Genomic DNA, 21,640 nt, shown 5'->3' on the forward strand with positions numbered 1-21,640 from the left:
ATTTACCTTTCAAGGCAATGTAGAACACGTGAATGCCATGTAATATGCCCAAAGCTCTGTAGTTGAGAAAATTGAACATGTGATATGTAGTAGAACACAAAAAAACAGTATCTTTCCTTTCTTCACCACCTGTAACTTTAAAACTATTTTCCTGAATTTTGTTACCTGTTCTAACCTGGAAAAGAATATTTAGCACTGGAATTTGAGAATACACAGTAGGGAAAACAAAAGGACCTGAATCTCTAAGATGTCCAGTTTTAGTCCTCATTTCTGCTCTCACACAGTTTGGCCAAACCTTCTACCTCATTTAAGATTGAAACCACTTTTTATTCTCTCCACCAATTTGCTGGAGCAAAATAAAATTTATTGCACAAAATTCAATTCTAATCCCTGAAAAGCTCCCCATCATATTTTTTCTTTGAAGTTATTAGTTAGGTAAAAAAAAAAATCCATCAGTAGCAAATGTAAAGATATTTTATAACAGCTTGTTCTCCAGTGGGGATAACTCTTCTTTTATTTTGTAGATATTATTAAGGAGGATTATGAAGAATACAGGACATGCTATGAAAGAGCTAGGTATGTACCCCTCGCCCTAAAGATTAAACACAACCATCTCTTATTATCATTACTCCAGAAAGGCAATTATTTTGATAACTAAACTGATCTTTGAGGAAACCTATTTATTACTAGTAATAAAGTATATAACTTTAATCAATATGATCATATCTTTGGTTTGGATGGGTTTAGTGTAATATTACCTCTCCACACTTGTTCTTCCTGCCTTATACCTCAATGAAGACCTTTTAATTTCTCTTTAAAGGAAACACATTGGCATTGCATGTTTATACATGCTATTATCACCTTATAAATTCTATTTTCTTCCAAACCAAAAGTACACATACCTTGCTGAGCAAAACAAGGAAAAAAGTTATTTTTTTTTCCCTTCACTTGCCACAGAGCTACCATCTGAGGATTTAGGATTTATAAGTTGAAATCAGAAGAGAATCTCACAGATCTCTGATAGACCACTGGGAGCTTCTATGCCTAAACATGACAACAGTTTATTCTCTGAGTCATGCCACGTCATGCTCCTAGTACAGGATAAATCCTGGGAGTGGGACAGACACACTCCTATAGTATAGTGTTCATGTGAGAGGAGAAGAAGGGGGTTTTGTACTAGGTGGTGGGCAGCAAAAGGGCACAGCAAGTCTGAGAATCAAACAAGACTTGAGAGATTTGCATGCAGATAGTTACCAAGCTAGACAAGAAGCCATCATGAAGGAAAAGCCAAAATGTAGAATCTAAGTGAATGCAACTCTCGTGGGCATTCAGGAATCCAGATAAGTCAAGCAGAAGAGCATAGACGGATGAGTCATCTAGATGCACAAGAATGTTGGGTGGACAATGACCCAAGATGAATGAGAGGACTTCATCAGAAGCCATATCTAAGTGCTAATCCTAATTCAAACAGAATAGAAAAGTAGGACATAAACTCTAGACCTAGAGCCCAGAAGAGCTTCTCAGTGTCCCATGCAGGTGTATCAGTGTAATTGTTAATCCTAGAATGAGGGCTGTCTGCCCTTCCTCATGGGCTTACGTATAAACTGACAAGAAAACGGCAAGCAGAACTCTGCAACTACTGTAGGCCTCATCAGGGAGAGATATATTTCTCTGTGTTGGGAGTTGTATTTCACGGATTTAGAGTGGAAATACTAGCTTATTGTCTACATGAAATATTTAAATAATGTTCTTATTTTATGTGAACATACTATTTTTCAGGCTACTTAGAGTATGATCACCCAGAAATCGCTGTTACTATGAAAACAAAGGAGGAGATTAATGTCATGCTCAATTTGGCTAGAGAAATTGTTAAGGTTTTTAGGTCAAAAGGAATTATTCATAAAATTGAAGGTTCTGAAATTAATAAGGTAAGGTAGCATATTTTTAAAACAAATATACTTACTTGACATATAGTTATTCATGATCTTCAAACCTACTTTTGATTTTTCAATATAAGCCATCTCTGAGATATGACTATCTAACTTAAAATAATTATCTAAAGATAAGCACCTACAATAGAGCATTTCCTTCCCTGAGCTCCAATGCTCAATTTCTCTTTCCCTTTCTTGCCACAACAAGGGACCATGTCTTTCTATGCTTTGCTCCCAAACCAGTGGTATGATGAAACTATTTCTCTTCCTAGGCTACAGTGGATATTAGTATTTTTCTAGGAATTATCTTTGACACTGAGACAACTTTTCCCATAGAATCCTGTGATTTATAAGAACATTCAATTATAGGGTAAAAATTCACTACATTTCCTTTCTCTAAATTATTTAAATGGTACCATGACATATAAAAAAAATAGAGGATCCCAACTAATTCTGTAAGTACAAAATTTACTCTCCAAATTGGGAATAGTATAAGAAAAAAACCCAAAAGCTATTGTGCTTGTGAATACATATACAAAACTTTTAAACATGATGGTAGCTAATTGAATCTGGTAATATATTAAAAGTTTAGTATACTATAACTAAGAATGTTTTAGCTCCCCAAATAGCTATATAACTTATTAAGAGATTTAAAGAGAAAGAAAAAATTTGACAAAATTTATTATTCAAAATATTTTTTAAAATTCTTTTAAGGCTAATAAGAGAAGTAGCATCCTTAACTAAATAAAGAGTTTCTATTAAAAATTTAAAAGAAACATTGTATTGGATGTCAAAACATTGTATTAGATGTCAAAACATTTATAAGTATTACAATTAAAGTCAGGAATGAAAGAAGAATGAACAGTGCCACTCCAAATACTGAATGCTGTGCTGGAAGTCTTACCCAGGTCAAGAAAAAAAAAGAAAGGAAATTGAGAGATAAAATTTTTAGAAAGAGGAAAAAAGTTATTATATGTTGATTGTTTAATTTAAAATCCTAGGAAAATAAATTAAAATCTGTAAGAATAAGATAAATCATAGGGTATTCAGAAATAATATCAAAATTCAAAATTCTTCCCCAACTAAAGAAAATGTAGAAAAATATTCTATTCACAGTAGTGATTAAAAACTCTAAATCCTTAAGTGTGAACCTAACATAAAATATATAACATCTATGTGGCAAGAACTGAAAGGCATATTTGAGCAGGTAGAAAGATCAGTCACCTTAAAGATAAAACAATGGAAATTATCCTATTTGAGTAACAGAAGTAAAAAGATTGAAGAAAAGTGAACAAAATCTAAGGGACCCATGAGATCCAATCAAGTGGACCAACATATGCACTGTGGGAATTCCGCAAGGAGAAGGGAGAGAGAGAGAAAGAGAATATTTGAAGAAATAATGGCCAAAAATTTCCCAACTTAGATGAAAGACATAAATATTAACATCCAAGAAGTTCAATAAATTCCAAGTAGGATGACCTGAGAGAGACCCACACCAAGACACATTATAATCAAACTGTCAAAAAGACAAAAAGGAAATTTTGAATCAGCAATAGCAACTCATCCCATATAAGTAATCTTCAATAAGATTATTATCAGATTTCTCATCAGATACTTTGTAGACCAGAAGGAAGTGAACTGATATATTCAAAGTGCTAAAAGAGAAAAAAAACCTATCAACAAAAAATCCTATTTCCAGCAAAACTGTCCTGCAGAAATGAGAAATTAAGACATTCCCAGATAAACAAAACTGGAGGGAGTTTATTACCACTAGATCTGCCCTGAAAGAAATGCTAAAAGGAGTCCTACAGATTGAGTAGACACCTCCCAACAGAGGATATTCAAATGACTAATACATAACAAAAGGTACTAAATTTCATTGTCGTAAGCTTAATACAAATTAAAACCAAGTGAAATACCAATACACAACCATCAGAATACTTGATTTTTTTTTTAACTAACTGTAGGCAGTAATGTAGAACAACTGGAACGTTAGAATAAGAGTGTAAATTAATGCAATCACTTTGGAATTGTTAGGCAGAATCTACTAAATTTGAACATACACATATGACACAGCAATTAGATTACAGAACCATATATCCACAGAAATGTATACGTATGTACAGCAAACAAATACAGCAGCATTACAAAGGCCAAAACTGGCACACCCAAAATGTTGATCAATAGTAGACAAAACTGTGGTATATTCATACAACATAGTCCTCTACGGCAATGAAAATGACAGGAATGAATTTCTGCTCCCTGCAATATTAGAGATGAATCTCACAAACATACTATTGAGCAAATAAAACCAGACACAAACAAGTACATACTCATTGATTTCATGCAGATAAATCTCAAAACCAAGCAAAGCTAAACTCTGATAGAAGAGAGGTCATCTTTAGATAGAAGAAATGACTAGAAGAGAATGTAAGAGAGGATTTTAGGTGCAGTAAATGTTTTATTTCTTAATCTGGGTGCTGGTTACCCAGATCTTTTCACATTGTAAATGTTCTTTGAGCAGACATTTATTAATCTGTGCACTTTTTGTTTATCTACTTTAATTTAGTAAAAAAAAGTTTACTTTTAAATGTTTAATCTATGACTTCAGAATGATGATAACAGAAAAATGCTATCAGTGGGGAGAAGTTGAAGGTTTCCATAGAAGAACAAAAATCTCAGAAGAGCAAGTAAAGGAAATAGTACAAAGCCATAATTTCTTAAGCATTCTGTGAACACTGGTTTTGTTCATCTTTCTTATATTTTGTGGTTTTAGTTAATAATGGCCAAAAAAAGAGAGATACTTGATTTTCAACCTGTTATCAAGCCCCTTACTGTTGAAGAAGCACTCTACCATATTCCATGGCTAGATAAAGACAAAGACCATATAAACTTCATTCAGGTAATATTTTTATTTTCTGGTAATACCATCTACAATGTACCAACAAATGATTTTTTTTAATGAAGACTGTGATTCTCTCCAGCTTAAAACTCTTTAAAAGTATTTTATTGTCTATGGGATAAAATCAAAATCCCTTTAAGTGACCTGGAAAGACCTTCCCCAATCTGCCTCCTGTCTACATTTCCATCATCATCTTCTGTTGTCCATTCATCGTATACCTCATACTCTATTTATACTCAACCTTGCATGGTACCCCAAACCCTTTTCACTGTTTTCTAATTCCCTTCCTCTGGAGGTGCTGTTTACTTTTCTTGAAATATCCTTTGTTTTCACTTTTTTTTTCTTCCCAAATCTTGCTTCTCTGGAAAGATCCTGGAAATATTCCTACCAAAGGTAACTCAGAAAAGTAGGCTTTGGGGGCAAATACCCCACCAGTAGAAGACCATTCTGTGGTCCATCCTGAGTTTGGAGGACCAAGGTTGTCGCCATTGTATCCATTATACAGTTTCATTATAGCATTAAGTACATTGCATTACAATTACCTTTACATCCCTCTTCTGTGCTATATCCTTTAGCTCATCCATCTTTTGAATACCCAGCCCCTGGCACTTTGCATATTACATAGAAGATGCTCAAAGACTGTTTGTAGAATGAACAATTAAATAGGTCTAACTTGTTCTAATAGCATTCTTTTTCTCTATCTACTTGGTGCCAAAGGAGCAGGTGCATATTTTCCACCTGCTTAAAATATTTTGAATGAATGAATTTTTTATTTACTTCATCAGCTGTTTAGAGCATAACTATGTGTGAGATGTAGATATGCCATTAGCCTGAATCTGTGCTGATTATTTTTCATCCAGATGAAATATTTTTATCTTTATTACATTCTTACTCTTATATTAGATTAGTTCTTTTCTAATCCATGTATAAATACCCCATCTGAAGTTGCGAAGATCTATGAATATCCCCTTCTTCTCTTTGGTATTCATAACTCCTATTTTCTCTTACAAATTTATCACTAACACAGTAAGTTGGATCTTACTGACTGATATTCTAAAACGTAAAAACTTTCATTAAGATGTAAACTTCAACATCCTCAACCACTGCTAATATAGTGTTTGTATCTTATATATTTGGTGATATATCTTATATATATTTTTAAGGAAAGAGCCAAAGTTGTAACATTTGATTGTGGAAATGATATATTTGAAGAAGGTGATGAGCCCAAAGGAATTTATATAATAATATCAGGTATGATAAAGGTAAGTCAAAGTTATTCATAAATGCACTTGGGAACATTAGTTAAAAATTCTATAAAATTGAGAATTCATAGTTTTCCATGTTAAGAACTGCATTGTTCCTCTTTTAGGACAACAGCTACGATCCAGTTTTCTTGTTCAAACACAGTGGTTAACATTACCTATCACCTTTTAAGCATTACTTTCCCATAGATAACAAGAAACCATCCAAAGGATTATCTTTAAGATGGAATATTATAGGTCGTTTTCATCTTATGTTTATCTGAATTAGGCATTTAGCCATTCTAAGGCAGGTATAGATTGGCTGAGTAGAAGGATTCAGAAATATTGCAGTATCTAGGAATGCTTTTGCTAATTTAATAAAATTGCCTTAAAAGGTATAAGTAAGAAGTATCCTCAAAACAATATCTACATATTAAAATTGTTAAAACCAAAGGAAAAAAGTAAAAAATTAGAGAGTTTTGTAATTAACTGGCATATGTTTTTTTTCTCTTTCTTCATTCCTAAACAGCTTCAAAGATCAAAACCTGGTTTCGGAATTGACCAAATGCTCTGGGAGTCAGAGGAAAAAGATTATCAGCTAATGTACACAGACTTTGCGATCAGTGGGGAAATAATAGGAGAGCTAAACTGTTTAACTAACGAACCCATGATGTGTTCTGCTACCTGCAAAACTGTAGTGGAGGTCAGAAAACATCACCATATGGTCTATTGCTGTATCTTATTAAATATCTAGTATCAAATTTAAGGTTATTTCTGTACTTAGCATATGTTTACAGTCTAGTGATAATTTTATTAAAAAATAGGAATAGTAAAGGAATAAAACTTGTTACCAAATTATACTTATCCAGTATACTGTCCTGGCAAAATGGCTTGCAAAAGTTAACCTACCATATTGAAAAATTTAACCAGAAAAACTGATTAAATGAGGTCTCTCATGGGGAAATTAGAGGACATATTTTAGCTATCAATACCATAATTTGGGGGGTCAGGAAGGGAAAAAGTCAGAGAACTAACATCTATTAATAAAAAAGTTGAGCAAAGTGGATGGAAGTTTCCCCAGGCACAATGAGGACAAAATTCTCAAAGCAACAGGGGCTATCACTGGCCTAATTTAAACTCAAAAAGAACAATGACTGCAAACAATTGAACCCCATAATATGTAAAAATCCATAAGTTGATGATGATACCAAATTTGTTTAATTTCCAATAAGATTGTTGGGCTATTAACTTACTACTCTACAAATTGATTTTTTTTTAAATAGAAAGAATTTAACATTTATCCTGCCTAACTATGAACTCTTTCAAGGTAACCAAAAAAAAAAAAAAATGAAGAAATATTCTTCTATACAGAATTCCAGCTAACAAATGTAGAAACAGAGAATTAGAATATCTTCATTTTGCCATCTCAATGAAATAATGGATCTAGGCAACAGCCATCAATTGATGCTAAAACTACTGTGTGCAATGTTGATGGGAAACTTTATAGTGAAAGGACCTGGCTGGCACCACCTAAAAAACAATTGTAGCATCACTAAAAGTTGGACAGCTGGGCATCATGTACCTCTGTATATGATGCTGCAAAGCTGGTTCTTTGAAAAGATCAACAAAATTGATAAACCTTTAGCCAAATTCATAAAAAGAAGAGAGAGAGAGAAAGAGAGAGAGAGGATTCAAATAAACAAAATCAGAAATGAAAAAGGAGAAATAACTGACCCCACAGAAATACAAAGGATTGTAAAATAACATTATAAAAAATTTTATGCCAACAAATTGGACAACCTAGAAGAAATGACTAAATTCCTAGAAACATATAACCTCCCAAAACTGAATCAGGAAGAAACAGAAAATTTGAACAGACCAATTACCAACAATGAAATTGAACAAGCATCAAAAAAGTCCAACAAACAGAAGTCCAGGACCAGATGGTCTCACAGGTGAATTCAACCAGACGTTTAAAGAAGAGTTAATACTTACTCTTCTCAAACTATTCCAAAACCAAAGAGGAAGGAAAGCTTCCAAATTCATTCTTTGAGGTCAGCATTACCCTGATACCAAAACCAGATAAAGACACTACAAAAAAGAGAACTATAGGCCAATATCTCTGATGAACATCAAGATACCTACCCATAGATGCAAAAGTCCTCAACAATATATTAGCAAACTGAACCCAACAATACATTAAAAAAAATCATTCACCACTATTGAATGACATTTATTCCCAGGATGCAAAGGTGGTTCAATATTTACAAATCAATCAATGTGACACATCACATCAATAAGAGAAAGGATAAGAACCATATGATCATTTCAATAGATGCAGAAAAAGCATTTGACAAAGTACAACATCCATTCATGATAAAAACCCTCAACAAAGTAGGTTTAGAGGGCACATGCCTCAACAAAATAAAGGCTGTATGTAAAAAACCCACAGCTACCATCATACTCAATGGTGAAAAGCTGAGAGCTTTTCCCCTAAAGTAAGGAACAAGACAAGGATGTCCACTCTCACTGTTTTATTCAACATAGTACTGCAAGTCTTACCCATAGCAATCAGACAAGAAAAAGAAATAAAACTCATCTAAACTGGTAAGGAAGAAGTAAAACTTTCACTCTTTGACATGATATATAAAGAAAACTCTAAAGACCACCAAAAAAAAAAAAAATACTAGAACTGATAAATGAATTCAGTAAGGTTGCAGGATACGAGATCAATGTATAGAAATCCATTGCATCTCTATACACTAATAATGAAGCAGCAGAAATAAATTAAGAAAGCAATCTCATTTCCAATTGCACCACAAATAATAAAGTACCTAGGAATAAATCAAGGAGGTGAAAGATCTGTACTCTGAAAACTATAAAACCTTGATGAAAGAAATTAGATGTCCCATGCTCATAGGTTGTAAAAACAAATATTGTTAAAAGTGTCCATACTACCCAAAGTAATCTACAGATTTAATGTAATCCCTATCAATATACCAACAGCATTTTTCACAGAACTAGAACAAACAATCCTAATATGTGTATGGACCCACAAAAGACCGCGGATAGCCAAAGCAATCTTTTTTTTTTTATTTTATTTTATTATGTTATGCTAATCACCACACGTTACATCATTAGTTTTTGATGTAGTGTTCCATGATTCATTGTTTGCATATAACACCCAGTGCTCCATTCAATACGTGCCTTCTTTCATACCCATCACCAGGCTAATATAGCCAAAGCAATCTTTAAAAAAAAAACAAAGTTGTAGGTATCACAATTCCAGATTTCACATTATATTACAAAGCTATAGTAATCAAAACAGCATGGCACAAAAATAGAAACAAATCAGGGGCACCTGGGTGGCTCAGTAGTTAAGCACCTGCCTTCGGCTCAGGTCATGATCTCAGAGTTCTGGGATTGAGCCCCACATCAGGCTCCCTACTCAGCAGGAAGCCTGCCTCTCCCTCTCCCACTCCCCCTACTTGTGTTCCCTCTCTCACTGTGTCTCTCTCTGTCAAATAAATAAATAAAATCTTTTAAAAAAGAAAAGAAAAGAAAAGAAACATAAATCAATGGAACATAAATCAATGGAATAGAAAATCCAGAAACAAACCCACAATTATATGGCCAATTAATCTTTGACAAAGGAGACAAGAGTATACAATGGGAAAAAGACCATCTCTTCAACAAAAGATGTTGGGAAAACAGGGCAGTTACATGCAAAGAAGTGAAAGTGGACTACTTTTTTACACCATACACAAAAATAAACTCAAAATGGATTAAGAACCTAAATGGGAGACCTGAAACTATAAAAATCTTAGAATAGGGGTGCCTGGCTGGCTTAGTCAGTAGAGCATGTGACTCTCGATCTTGGGACCATGAGCTCAAGCCCCACATTGTGCATAGAGCTTACCTAAAAAATATATGAATAAAAAAATGAAAATCCTGGAACAGAGAACAGATGGTAGTTTCTCTGACATCAACAATAACAACATCCTTCTAATTATGTCTCCTGAGACAAGGGAAACAAAAACAAAAATAAACTATTTGGACTACATCAAAATAAAAAGCTTCTGCACAGCAGAGGAAACAATCAACAAAACTAAAAGATAACCTATTAAATGGGAGAAGATATTAGCAAATGACATATTTGATAAAAGGTTAGTATCCAAAATATATAAAGAACTTATACAACTCAACACCAAAAAATAATGATAATAATACAATTAAAAAATGGGCAGAAGACATAAACAGACATTTCTCCAAGAAGAATACAAATGGCCAACAAACACATGAAAGGATGCTCATCATCACTTATTATCAGGGAAACGCAAATCAAAACCACAATAAGATATCACCTCACACCCATCAGAATGGCTAAAATCAAAAACTCAAGAAACAAGTGTTGGCAAGGACGTGGAGGAAAAGGAACCCTCATGCACTATTGATAGAAATATAAACTGGTGCAGCTACTGTGGAAGACAGAATGGAGGTGCCTCAAAAAATTAAGACTAGAACTACCCTAAGATCCAGTAATCACACTAGTGGGTATTTACCCAAAGAATTTGAAAACAGTAATTTGAAGGGATATATGCACCCCTATGTTTACTACAGCATTATTTACAATAGCCAAATTATGGAAGCAGCCCAAGTGTCCATCAATAGATGAATGGATAAAGAAAATGTGGTGTGTATATACATATATATATACACACACATTTTATATATATATATATATAATGGAATATTATTCTGCCATAAAAAAGAATGAAATCTTGCCATTTGCAACAACATGGATGGATCTAGAGAGTATAATGCTAAGCGAAATAAGTCAGAGAAAGACAAATACCATATGATTTCACTCATATACGGAATTTAAGAAACAAAACAAATGAACAAAGAAAAAAGACAAACCAAAAACAGACTCTTAACTATAGAGAATAAACAGATGGACACCAGAGGGAAGGGGGTGGGGGGATGGGTGAAATAGGTGAAGAGAATTAGGAGTACACTTATCTTGATGAGCACTGGAGTAATATATGAAATTATTGAATCACTATATTGTACACCTGAAATTAATATAACACTGAGCATTAACTACACTGGAATTAAAATTTAAAAAGAATAGTGTTAGATGACATACACTGTCTGACTTGAAGCCTTATTATAAATGTATTATAATCAACACCAGATGGTACTAGTTTAAGATAATATAGAATAGTGGAACAGGGAAGAGAATCCAGAAATAGATTCATATATTGTGTATATATGATATTGATATTAATAGTAATATTATTAATAATATTAATATAATAATTAATTAATTAATATTATGATAATAATCAATAATAGTATTTTCAACAAATGATCCTGAAAATCCCAAATATCTATATGGAAGCTATGAGCCTCGGCCCCATACACTGTGCACAAAAATTGACTTGGAATGATGATAGACTTAAACATAAAAATTAGAGCTATAGGGGCGCCTGGGTGGCTCAGTCGTTAAGCGGCTGCCTTCGGCTCAGGTCATGATCCCAGGGTCCTGGGATCGAGCCCCGCATCGGGCTCCCTGCTCGGCGGAGAGCCTGCTTCTCCTTCTCCCTCTGTCTGCTGCTCTGCCTACTTGTGCTCTCTCTCTCTGTGTTAAACAAATAAATAAAAATCTTTAAAAAAAAAAATTAGAACTATAAAAATTCTAAACGGAAACACAGATCTTGAGATAAGCAAAGATTTCTAAGCCAGGACACAAAAACACTAACCATAAAAGGAAATATTGATAAATTGAATGTCACTAAAATTAAAATCTTCTGCTTTTTAAAAAGACACCACAAAGAACATGGAAAAAGCAAGCCACAGACAATGGAAACGTATCACAATATCTTTATCTGAAAAATTACTTGACAATGGAACCTATAAAGAATTCTTACAACTCAAAAATAAGAAGACAAAACACCAAGTTAAAAATCGGGCAAAGGATTTGAACAAACATTTCACAAAAGAATATACAAATGGCCAATAAGCACATGAAGAAGATGCCTGATATCATTAGCTCTCAGAGAAATGCAGATTAAAATCATGATGAGATATCACCACACACCTACTACATTGGCTAAAAATAAAAATAATGAGTAGCAGATACTGGCAAGGATGTGAAGCAGCTGAAATCTCCATCATGGCTGATGAGAGGGTAAAATGTTAACAACCCTTCTAACAGCAGACTGGCAATTTTCTTATAAAGTTAAACACACAATTACCATATTACCCAGCAATCTCACTCATACATACTTACCCATGAGAAATAAAAACCAACATACACAGCATCTTGTATATTCGTAGCAGCTTATTCCTCATAGCCAATGGTCTGCTCATTGTTAGCACTGGCATTTATTGTTATCTAAAAAGTTTGCTCCCCTAAAATTATGTATTTTTAGAAATATTTATATCTTTAGTTTAAAAGTTTCAATTATTTTTGATATGTTGTCTTCTACTTTTGCAGAATCTGTAAGAATAATAATGTCTCATTGGAGCATGTGACCTTTTAATATTTAATTTATGATAAGATCACACAAATATTTACTAGTATACACATCTTATTAGGTGTCCAGGCAACAACATGAATCTTACAGAATTTAAATTCTTAGCTTTAATGTTATATGTAAATGAGAAAACCTTTTATCCTTAAACTATAGGTGTGCAGAATGAAATATTAAATTTATATCCTCCATTTTTCAGACATGTTTTATTCCTAAAAATCACTTGTATGAAGCTTTTAAACAATGTTGTCCTCACATTGAGTATAAAATGTGGCTAAAACTTGGACTTTCTATTACTGCCAAAAAAATGAGGGAACATTTATCTTATGAGGTAAGAGGTGTTTATATATAAACTCATCCTTCTCTCTGAATGGAATTGTATTAAAGTACTGTTATCAATTAACTATTTAGGGGTTGATATTAAACTTTATAAACAGTAGACTATGAAATTGTTTTCCTTATAGGATTGGAACTACAAGATGCAGTTAAAACTCTGTAATGTTTGTGTAAAAGATATACCAAAGAACACCAAAACTGATATCTATGATGAAACTGTGATCTATGTCATCCTCATCCATGGAGCTATAGAAGATTGTCAGTTACGAAAAGTTTATAAGGCACCTTCCTTAATTCCTATAACGTGCTATCAGGTATAGAAATGTTGATTCATGCCTTCCAGTCAATATGCCATATACCCAGACAATGTATGAACATTAGAAAAATTGTCACTTTTCCACCTTCCCATCCTCTGTGTTTCCCCTACCACTCCATAAGCACACACACCACATACACCCAAGTCACTGATTGCTTTGGCTCTAAGTAGTCCAAATACCAAGATATTCCTGTTCAATGTCAATGAAGCAGACCGAGCTGTACATTTTGGCCTTAGTTAGATTTTGGTGCAATTATAAATAGCAACAGAGGGCATGTAAGTTCATTTACACATTGCAGAAGGACCACTCTCCCTGGACTGTATCAACAGTACTCTAGAAAAGTTCTGCCAGACCCATGCTGAACTGAGTATCAGGGGAATTTGCTCAGCTACTCTGAAAGTGAATGTAAGATGAAAGACTTCCCATGTTTAAGCTGTTGAGTTTTCCTGGCAATCAAAATGAGAAGCTGTGCATATGAAGAAAGAAAGAAAGAAGGCAGACTCTGTGTGTGTGCATGTGTGTGTGTGTTGGGGTAGCGGAAGAGAGGCACATGTCAGGAGGAATCAGGGGACATACAAAATATAGCTACAAAAAGTAAATTGAAAGAGGGACCTAGAGTCAATTAAATTAGGCATATATTTTTAAAGCAATGAATATATGGCAGAAACCGTGCTAGACGCTAAAGTGATCAAGACAAATGAGATTTGCGATTACCCTCAAAAGATGTCTCAACCAAGTGAAAAGAAACATACATATGTTAATGAAACATGTACAGCTATGACGGAAGTACTTAAGAGGTAGATTTGGGGGCGCCTGGGTGGCTCAGTTGGTTAAGCGACTGCCTTCGGCTCAGGTCATGATCCTGGAGTCCCGGGATCGAGTCCCGCATCGGGCTCCCTGCTCGGCAGGGAGTCTGCTTCTCCCTCTCCCGCTCCCCCCTCTTGTGCTCTCTCTCTCTCTCTCAAATAAATAAAAAAAATCTTAAAAAAAAAAAAAAAAAAAAAAAAAGAGGTAGATTTGGGACAGGAGAAAAACATGAGGTGGGGATAAGAGGAATCCCAAGATGAGAAAGGGTCATAAGAAAAATTTTCTGAACAGATGCCACTGACAGGAAGTAAGACATTACACTGAACTATGGTGCTCCCTACCTCTATCCTTGAATACATAATAACAGAGCTCTACTGTGGGTGCTGATTGGGAAGTTAGATGCCCAAGCAAGAGATTCTCAAGGCAACTTAAAACCTACCCAACTCTGTCTACTCTCACAGGCAGAAAGCCCTGCTTACTGTAGATTTGGGTACCAATGTGATTCAAAGCATATCGAAAACAACCACATGTTGAAGGATTTCTTGAAGTCTACTGTTTTTTAAACTTTCTTTTGCCACATAGATAATCTCTCTGGGTGATATTTTAAAGGATCATTAATGATGAACTCTTAACCGTTTTTCTCATTTGTAAGAGAAATGAGCAAAACATTTAAAAATCAATGAAAGTATATGGAATGTTGACTTTCAAAAAACCAACGTATTCAGGTATTTTAAGATATCTATCTAATAGAGACATGTTTACTTTTCATGTAAATTTAGATATTTACATGATATTTAGAGAGGTCCTGAGATAGTAGCTTACCAGAGAAACATTTATTGTATGATATGTACTCAGAAATTAACTTACATTCTGTCAAACTTCAGGTACAAGGCACTGAAGATTTTACAAAGGTAATGATTGTTCAACCTTTGGTTGATGTGAAAAACTTCAGATGGAACACTAGAAAGTATGTACCTTCGCGTAAAGCATCTCTTCCAGTATCATGTGAGTTAGAGTTCTTTGAGTAATTGAGACCTAAATTTCCATTTATAAAATTTTATATATTTATAAAATAGCCATATATATATTTGGAAACTATTGAATGCATTCTACCTAGAGTATTGGAAAAGCATTTTAATTGCCATATTTGATATCTGATGGGGAATCCAGATTGAGAATATCCATGTTGTAAGTAGGAATTATTCTACATTTCATCTATAAGAATAAACATACATAATTATCAAAATACCATGGAAAATTGTTAATGAGGGAATTTTTATTTTTTGAGATTTTATTTATTTATTTTAGAGAGAGCACAGGGGCTGGGATAGGCAGAGGGGTAGGGGGAGAGGGAAAGAGAGAGAATCTCAAACAGACTCCCCACTGAGGGCAGAGCCCAACTTGGGGCTCGATCTTACAACCCTGAGATCATGACCTGAGCCGAAACAAAGATTTGGAGGTTCAATTGAGCAACCCAGGTGTCCCAATGAGACAATTTTTAGCTCTTCCCCCAAATTAACATATTTTATGTAGCCGTAATAATGGAAATACTGTTGTACTATCTGACTGTTCCAATTACCCACAGGCCTGGCTTTCATTCTCAACACGCCTTAACATAAATGTATTCGAGATGATGGGACAATAGATTATTTTTTCTCTCTTTCCAAACTTCCTGCACATTTGTTACATAATTTTTATAATAAAAGACTTTTAAACCTTTTTTTTAAATGTGACCCTTCTTCCCACCAATTGAAATTACCACCAATTTCAGATCATAGGCCCTGAGTGTGAATGATTTGAACCTGGCCTAATGTGACAGTTGAACTAATAGAAACAGAGCTTTGTTCCAATGCTTGAACTAACACAGTCTTTCTTGAACCAGCTGCAAGCAGACTCTATAAAGAAGATCTTCAATTTGACACAAATATTGAGGTAAATTTAAAGCAGTCTTTTTAAAAGCTTTATTTTGGAGAAAAGAGAGTCTGGAATGTACGGAAATTATCAATGTGCTTCTCTTAATCTGAAGGAGTTTACCTGCTAATCATTTTGTAGATATTGATATGAACACTGTCTCTTAGTCCAGGGTATAGTGGAAATTGCATTTATATTTTTAGGTAAATATTGATAAATGACAAAGAAAAACAAAGGTCAGAAGATACCAGGATATTTATTTTTAATCACATGAGCCACCACGCACTACTGGGGTGGCTGGCTAGGGTTGTCATGTACATGAGCCCCTCCCACTTCTCTGCCTTGGGCGGAAATTTGGACTGGTCTGAAGCCTTCACTGCTACCTCAACTACGCATCTGGGATCTTCCAACCTGGAGGCAGTTCGCTCAGTTATTCACAATGCCTGTCACAAAGCAGGAGCTCAATAATGAATGTACTGATCTACTCTCCTCCAGGTTAACCTAAGTTATCCAGAAAATCTCATAAATATTGGTTAATTTCATAGTCCCCTATGAACTTGGATATGTCACTTAGGGATCTTGGGATCTTCAAAACCCTGGGCCAACTTGGCAACAGTATGAAACACTACAGGGCCCTGGAAATGAAAGTAGGGCACAGAGAAATAGGATGGAAGTACCTCACTACATCTACCCCAGCTTGCTTGTAGACTGAATCCTGGGGAGTTCCAGATGAGGTGGAGAATTTATTTTTAAATCTAGTTTGTGCCGAGCTGGTCGTATTACTCCAGGAGGTGCTGATTATAATACCCACAATCTGAGTGATGTCTGCTACAAATACACAAGCCAGAAAATTGTGTCCTTTGTTGTTAAAAATATGTTTTACATCAAGTCCATTTGCTCTATCAGCACTAGATATAAAACTCTGAGAACACACGTTCCTTCTCCCCTGAATCTCTCAACAAGCGTATGTTGCAAGAAAGGTAATTACAGGTTCTGGTGGGGGAAGTTGAAGGTGTCTCTCTCATGTCTGTCCAGTCTTCCCGAGGCCAACACTTTTCTTTAATACCCACTTCCCATCCAGCATAAAGGCAAGAAATTCACCCCCTCCCTAAACATTTTGGAGACTTTCTGGGGATGTTTTTCCTCAACCTTCCCTGGTTGTTCCTTGTTGCCTAGAACTACTGACTCAATGACATAGGGGCTGAGAGTATGGGCTCTGGCATGGGACTCCTGGTTTGCTTCCTGGTTCCATCACTTCTTAGCCATGTGAGCTTGGACAGATTTTGTAACCTATTTAAGCATAATTTTCTACATCTACAAAACTGAGACAGTAACCATATGGACCTCGTATAGTGCTGCCGTGCAGATTAAAGAAATGAAAAGTACACTGCTTAGTGTTTGGCACATAACAAACCATCTGTACACATAATTTCTATTATTCTCTTCTAACCCCTTCTTCACATTGTAAACTATTTCTCCAAACTTCTCATGCTCCCCAGATACTAATTTTGTAAAAAATATGGATATAGGTACCTCCTCTAATTATCCCAAACACAGTTGCTGCTGAAGACTAGGAAGTAACAAAGGGAAATTACAATTTAAAAAATGAAGAAGATGAGGAGAAAACTTAAGATAAAATATTAGATGGCTTCTAGGGGCCACTGGGTAGCCTATTTTCCCCCTTAGCCTGGACGGGCTGCCAAGCTTGTAGCAGTCAGCTTAATAGCATATTTTGAAGAATGAGGAAGCAGGGAAGCTAATGCTCTCCCTGTACATATTCCCTGAAGTGCTGCTTTTTCATAATTTAAAAAAACCTGATTGCGTGAGGTCGTTAATATAGAGAAAGTACTGTGGAAGCAAGAGACATTTCATTAAATGGTAGAAACATCAGCTACTGAGTCTTATAAAGACAATTGTCAAATTGTGTTATTTAGTAAATGCTTTTTCTCCTTGATGTTAGATCCTGGCTATGTTTCTGGGCCAGCTCCCTTCATGCTCCCCCAACCCCTCCTCCCGCCACCACCCCAGAACTGTGGCTTTACCTTCACATAGTATAAAGGCCCATTGCAGCACCCAGCAGCTCTTTACAAAGTGTTTTGGTTCCCAGGATGGGAGTACACAGTGCTGCCATTGCTAGAAGTCCTAGTCCTCAGTTCCTTGCTCCATAGACCAGGTTTGACACCTGCCCTGCTTTATAAATCTAATCTTTATTAACAGTCTCAGAATTTGACTCCTATCTCCTATCTCAATTTCTAGATTCAACAGCCTACAGGGTTACTTGATAGTATCAAGGAAAAAATGGACATCTATACGGTCGCCTAAATAAGACTCAGTGAAAATCTGGTAAGCTGCCTCAGTTTTCCTCAGCACGATCTGGATCACACCTGTCCCTGGAGATACAGGCTGAAGCCAGAAGTTCATGTGCCCTTTGGTGTGACAGTATGAATTATACCCCTTTCCGCTAGTCATTATTTGTGATATGATCACTTTCCACTAGCCTGTTGATTCCTCTAATGATACTATTTCTAAATTCTAATTTGGAAAATTAACTCTAAAATAAGATTCCTTTACCTAGATTTCTGAAATAGACTCATGGTTTCCCTCTCTATTCTGCTACTTAATCTCACATGCAGCACGGTCATTTTTCAGGCTGCCATGTACTACGGAAGATATAAACAAGTAACAAAGATATAAACAGGTAATAAACAATGACTTCAATTTTCAAGAGTTTCTGTTCTAGGTAAGGAGGCAAAATCAATCAGAAGGCAGTTGAATAGCCGTTTGAGATACACTGTGGATAGTGCCAAATGAAGCTCAAGGAATTCAAAACAGAAACAACTGCAGGTCAACATAAACTCTTTGTGGAGAAGGAAGAGGACGTTTGGAATAGGGACACAAGAGACCAAGACTTTTAGGGAAAAATGAGTAGACCAGTGTGGCCTTTGGTTGCTCAAAATGTAGCATCAATGGGGAAGTGTGTGTGTGTGTGTGTGTGTGCTTTATATGACTCTGTGTTACATAAAGCATATCACTGGGTTAAAAAATGACCTTCCAATAAATCTTTGTGTCTCCATTTAAAAAATGTTAACTCTTGCATGCTACTTCCTATGACGAAGACCATATTTAAAAATAGATTCAAAGGGTAACAATAAGCTATGAAAAATTATTTTTAAGAATTACTTGTAATACAATCAGAATCTTCACGGGAGAAAAAATGTATACAAAATGATAAGGAAAACACTATGACTCCAATAGGCAAATTTAAGAACAGCCAATTCAGGAAAAAGACGATAACCAGAATAGGGGGGGAAGATAAGAAGTGCCAAGTTAAACAACAATGAAGTATTAACACTGACTTTTTAAAATTAACAATTTTTATTCCATGGTAACATCTATTTTCTTTGAAATAGATGAAAAGAGAGTGATACTCGTTTTCTTATATTTTGCTGGTAGATGATTAAATGGAATTTGAAACAAAAGTCATAAAAATGCTCATATACTTTGACTCCATGAATTTGCTTCTGGGAATCGATCCAAAAAGAGTAATCCAAAGTAGTAAAGTAGACATATGTACAAACTGTCCTGTGCACCACTATTTCTAATGGCAAAACATTAAAAAGAGTCCCAGTGTCCAATAGTAAGAAAGTATATAATTTCACTACTGACCATCCGTTAGAGGAAATATCATACAACCTTTAAAAAGATTGGGCATATAGTCCTATGTAAAATATAAAAAGGAAGGCAAACCTATACATACAACTTTCTTAACACGAGAAGAGGTCAGGGGCGCCTGGGCGGCTCAGTCAGTTAAGCGTCTGCCTTCGGCTCAGGTCATGATCCCAGGGGCCTGGGATCGAGCCCCGCGTTGGGCTCCCTGCTCAGTGGGGAGCCTGCTTCTCCTCCCTCTGCCTCTCTCCCTGCTTGTGCGCTCTCCCTCTCTCTCAAATAAATAAATAAAATCTTAAAAAACAACGAAAAAGGGGCACCTGGGTGGCTCCGTTGGTTAAGCGACTGCCTTCGGCTCAGGTCATGATCCTGGAGTCCCAGGATCGAGTCCCATATCAGGCTCCTTGCTCAGCAGGGGGTCTGCTTCTCCCCCTGACCCTCCCCCCTCTCATGTGCTCTCTCTCTCTCATTCTCTCTCTCAAATAAATAAATAAAATCTTTAAAAAAAAACAAAAAACAAAAAAAAAGAGGCCAGAAAAGATAAACCCAAATGATTCAACCAGGTGTTAGAAAGGTGAGAGTAGGGACAGGTGTGTTTACCTCTTATTTTCCGTGGTTTTATTGCTCTTGTAATGAAAAACATGATTGTAAAACTCCTAAGCATTACTCAAATATAAATAGTCTGGAACTTGTCTGTTCCTTTCTGCTCCCCTTTACACTCAGCCATCCCCATGCAGTGAAAAGGAGTGGTAGCAGCCAGAGCTGAGATCCCATCTGGGTTTCCCACAGTGGAACGTGCTCCTCCTAATAGGCCATAAACTACCCCTGTCCCGTTCAGCGGGCCCCAGGGGCTTCTCAGACTCGGACCCGTGGTTTAAATCATGCCACCACCACTTTGGGAAAGATGACTGACTCACACTCACTTACCCACTCGGCGCCCTTCCTCTGCCTCAGCAATAATGACCAGGAGGTATTTCCTGTGGGAATGAAAACTGACCGTCTAGTACATCCTGTTCAGGGTTACAAGTCTAAAGCTCTTTTGCATTTGTTTTTCTTTCCCCCTCCCTACTTTTCTATTAGGAATGGTTGACAACACTGTTTTGAAGACTGACGCACGTATGGGCACTGCTGTCAAGAGTCGCCTCCTGTTTTTGAAACACATTTCCCTGCATCAAAAGGAAGCGACATCAAGCTGGATCACGTATGGATGATCTTGGTGCCACAAGGAAAGATGTCTGGACCTTGCAACCATTCCATCTAAAATATATTTTTTGGAACATTTTCTTGATTTAAAATCTCTTTTATGGTAAATATCTAAAACATCTCAGAAAAATCATAGAGGAAGTTTTCATTTTAGAGCCAGAAAATAAGCTTGGGCCACCTAGGATAGTTTGCATAGTGCTCTTAGAACACAAATGATTTGATTCACTTTATGAAAAATAAAATGCTATTAAAATGTAGTTCAAATGTTGATCTTAAACCAAGTATTGATTTTTGTCATTCATTGCACTTCACCCATCTTGGAACCACTCAGTGAATAAAATAGTAAAGAATGGAAACTGATTTACACTTAAACAATGTAACTCAGTCCTAAATGAAACTTCCAGTGTCCGTCCATTTTGTTCATCATCTCATTACAACAATGAGCCCAATGCCTGGCACATCATTTTTTTTTTTTGAGAGAGAGACAGAGAGTGAAAGAGAGAGAGACAGAGAGCTGGGGGGGGGGGGCAGGGAGAGAGAGAGAGAGAATCCCAAGCAGGCTCCACACTCAGCATGGAGCCCAACATGGGGCTTGATCTCACAACCCTGAGATTATGACCTGAGCCAAAATGAAAAGTCAGATGCTCAACCAACTGGGGCACATCATTTTTTAAAATAGTCTTAACCAGGGGCACCTGGGTGGCTCAGTCGGTTAAGCATCCAACTCTTGATTTCGGCTCAGGTCATGATCTCATGGTTATGGGATCAAGCCCTGCATTGGGCTCCA

The 21,640-nt window shown here is 35.9% G+C and overlaps 1 protein-coding gene across 1 annotated transcript in view; it reads left to right on the forward strand.

The window, feature by feature from the left end:
• SLC9C1 (solute carrier family 9 member C1) overlaps positions 1-15,101 on the forward strand; it is a 66,745-nt gene extending 51,644 nt beyond the window's left edge. Inside the window, exons 19-26 of the mRNA XM_081815546.1 lie at positions 525-576; positions 1,780-1,928; positions 4,708-4,833; positions 5,997-6,095; positions 6,604-6,777; positions 12,813-12,944; positions 13,078-13,263; positions 14,958-15,101. Of these exons, the coding sequence (XP_081671672.1) occupies positions 525-576; positions 1,780-1,928; positions 4,708-4,833; positions 5,997-6,095; positions 6,604-6,777; positions 12,813-12,944; positions 13,078-13,263; positions 14,958-15,101 (1,062 nt within the window). The remainder of the gene's footprint in view (positions 1-524; positions 577-1,779; positions 1,929-4,707; positions 4,834-5,996; positions 6,096-6,603; positions 6,778-12,812; positions 12,945-13,077; positions 13,264-14,957) is intronic.
• Positions 15,102-21,640: the final 6,539 nt, after the last annotated feature.

Source organism: Leptonychotes weddellii, chromosome 1 (assembly GCF_054177405.1).
Source record: "Leptonychotes weddellii isolate Sample4059 chromosome 1, ASM5417740v2, whole genome shotgun sequence".
NCBI lineage: Eukaryota > Metazoa > Chordata > Mammalia > Carnivora > Phocidae > Leptonychotes > Leptonychotes weddellii.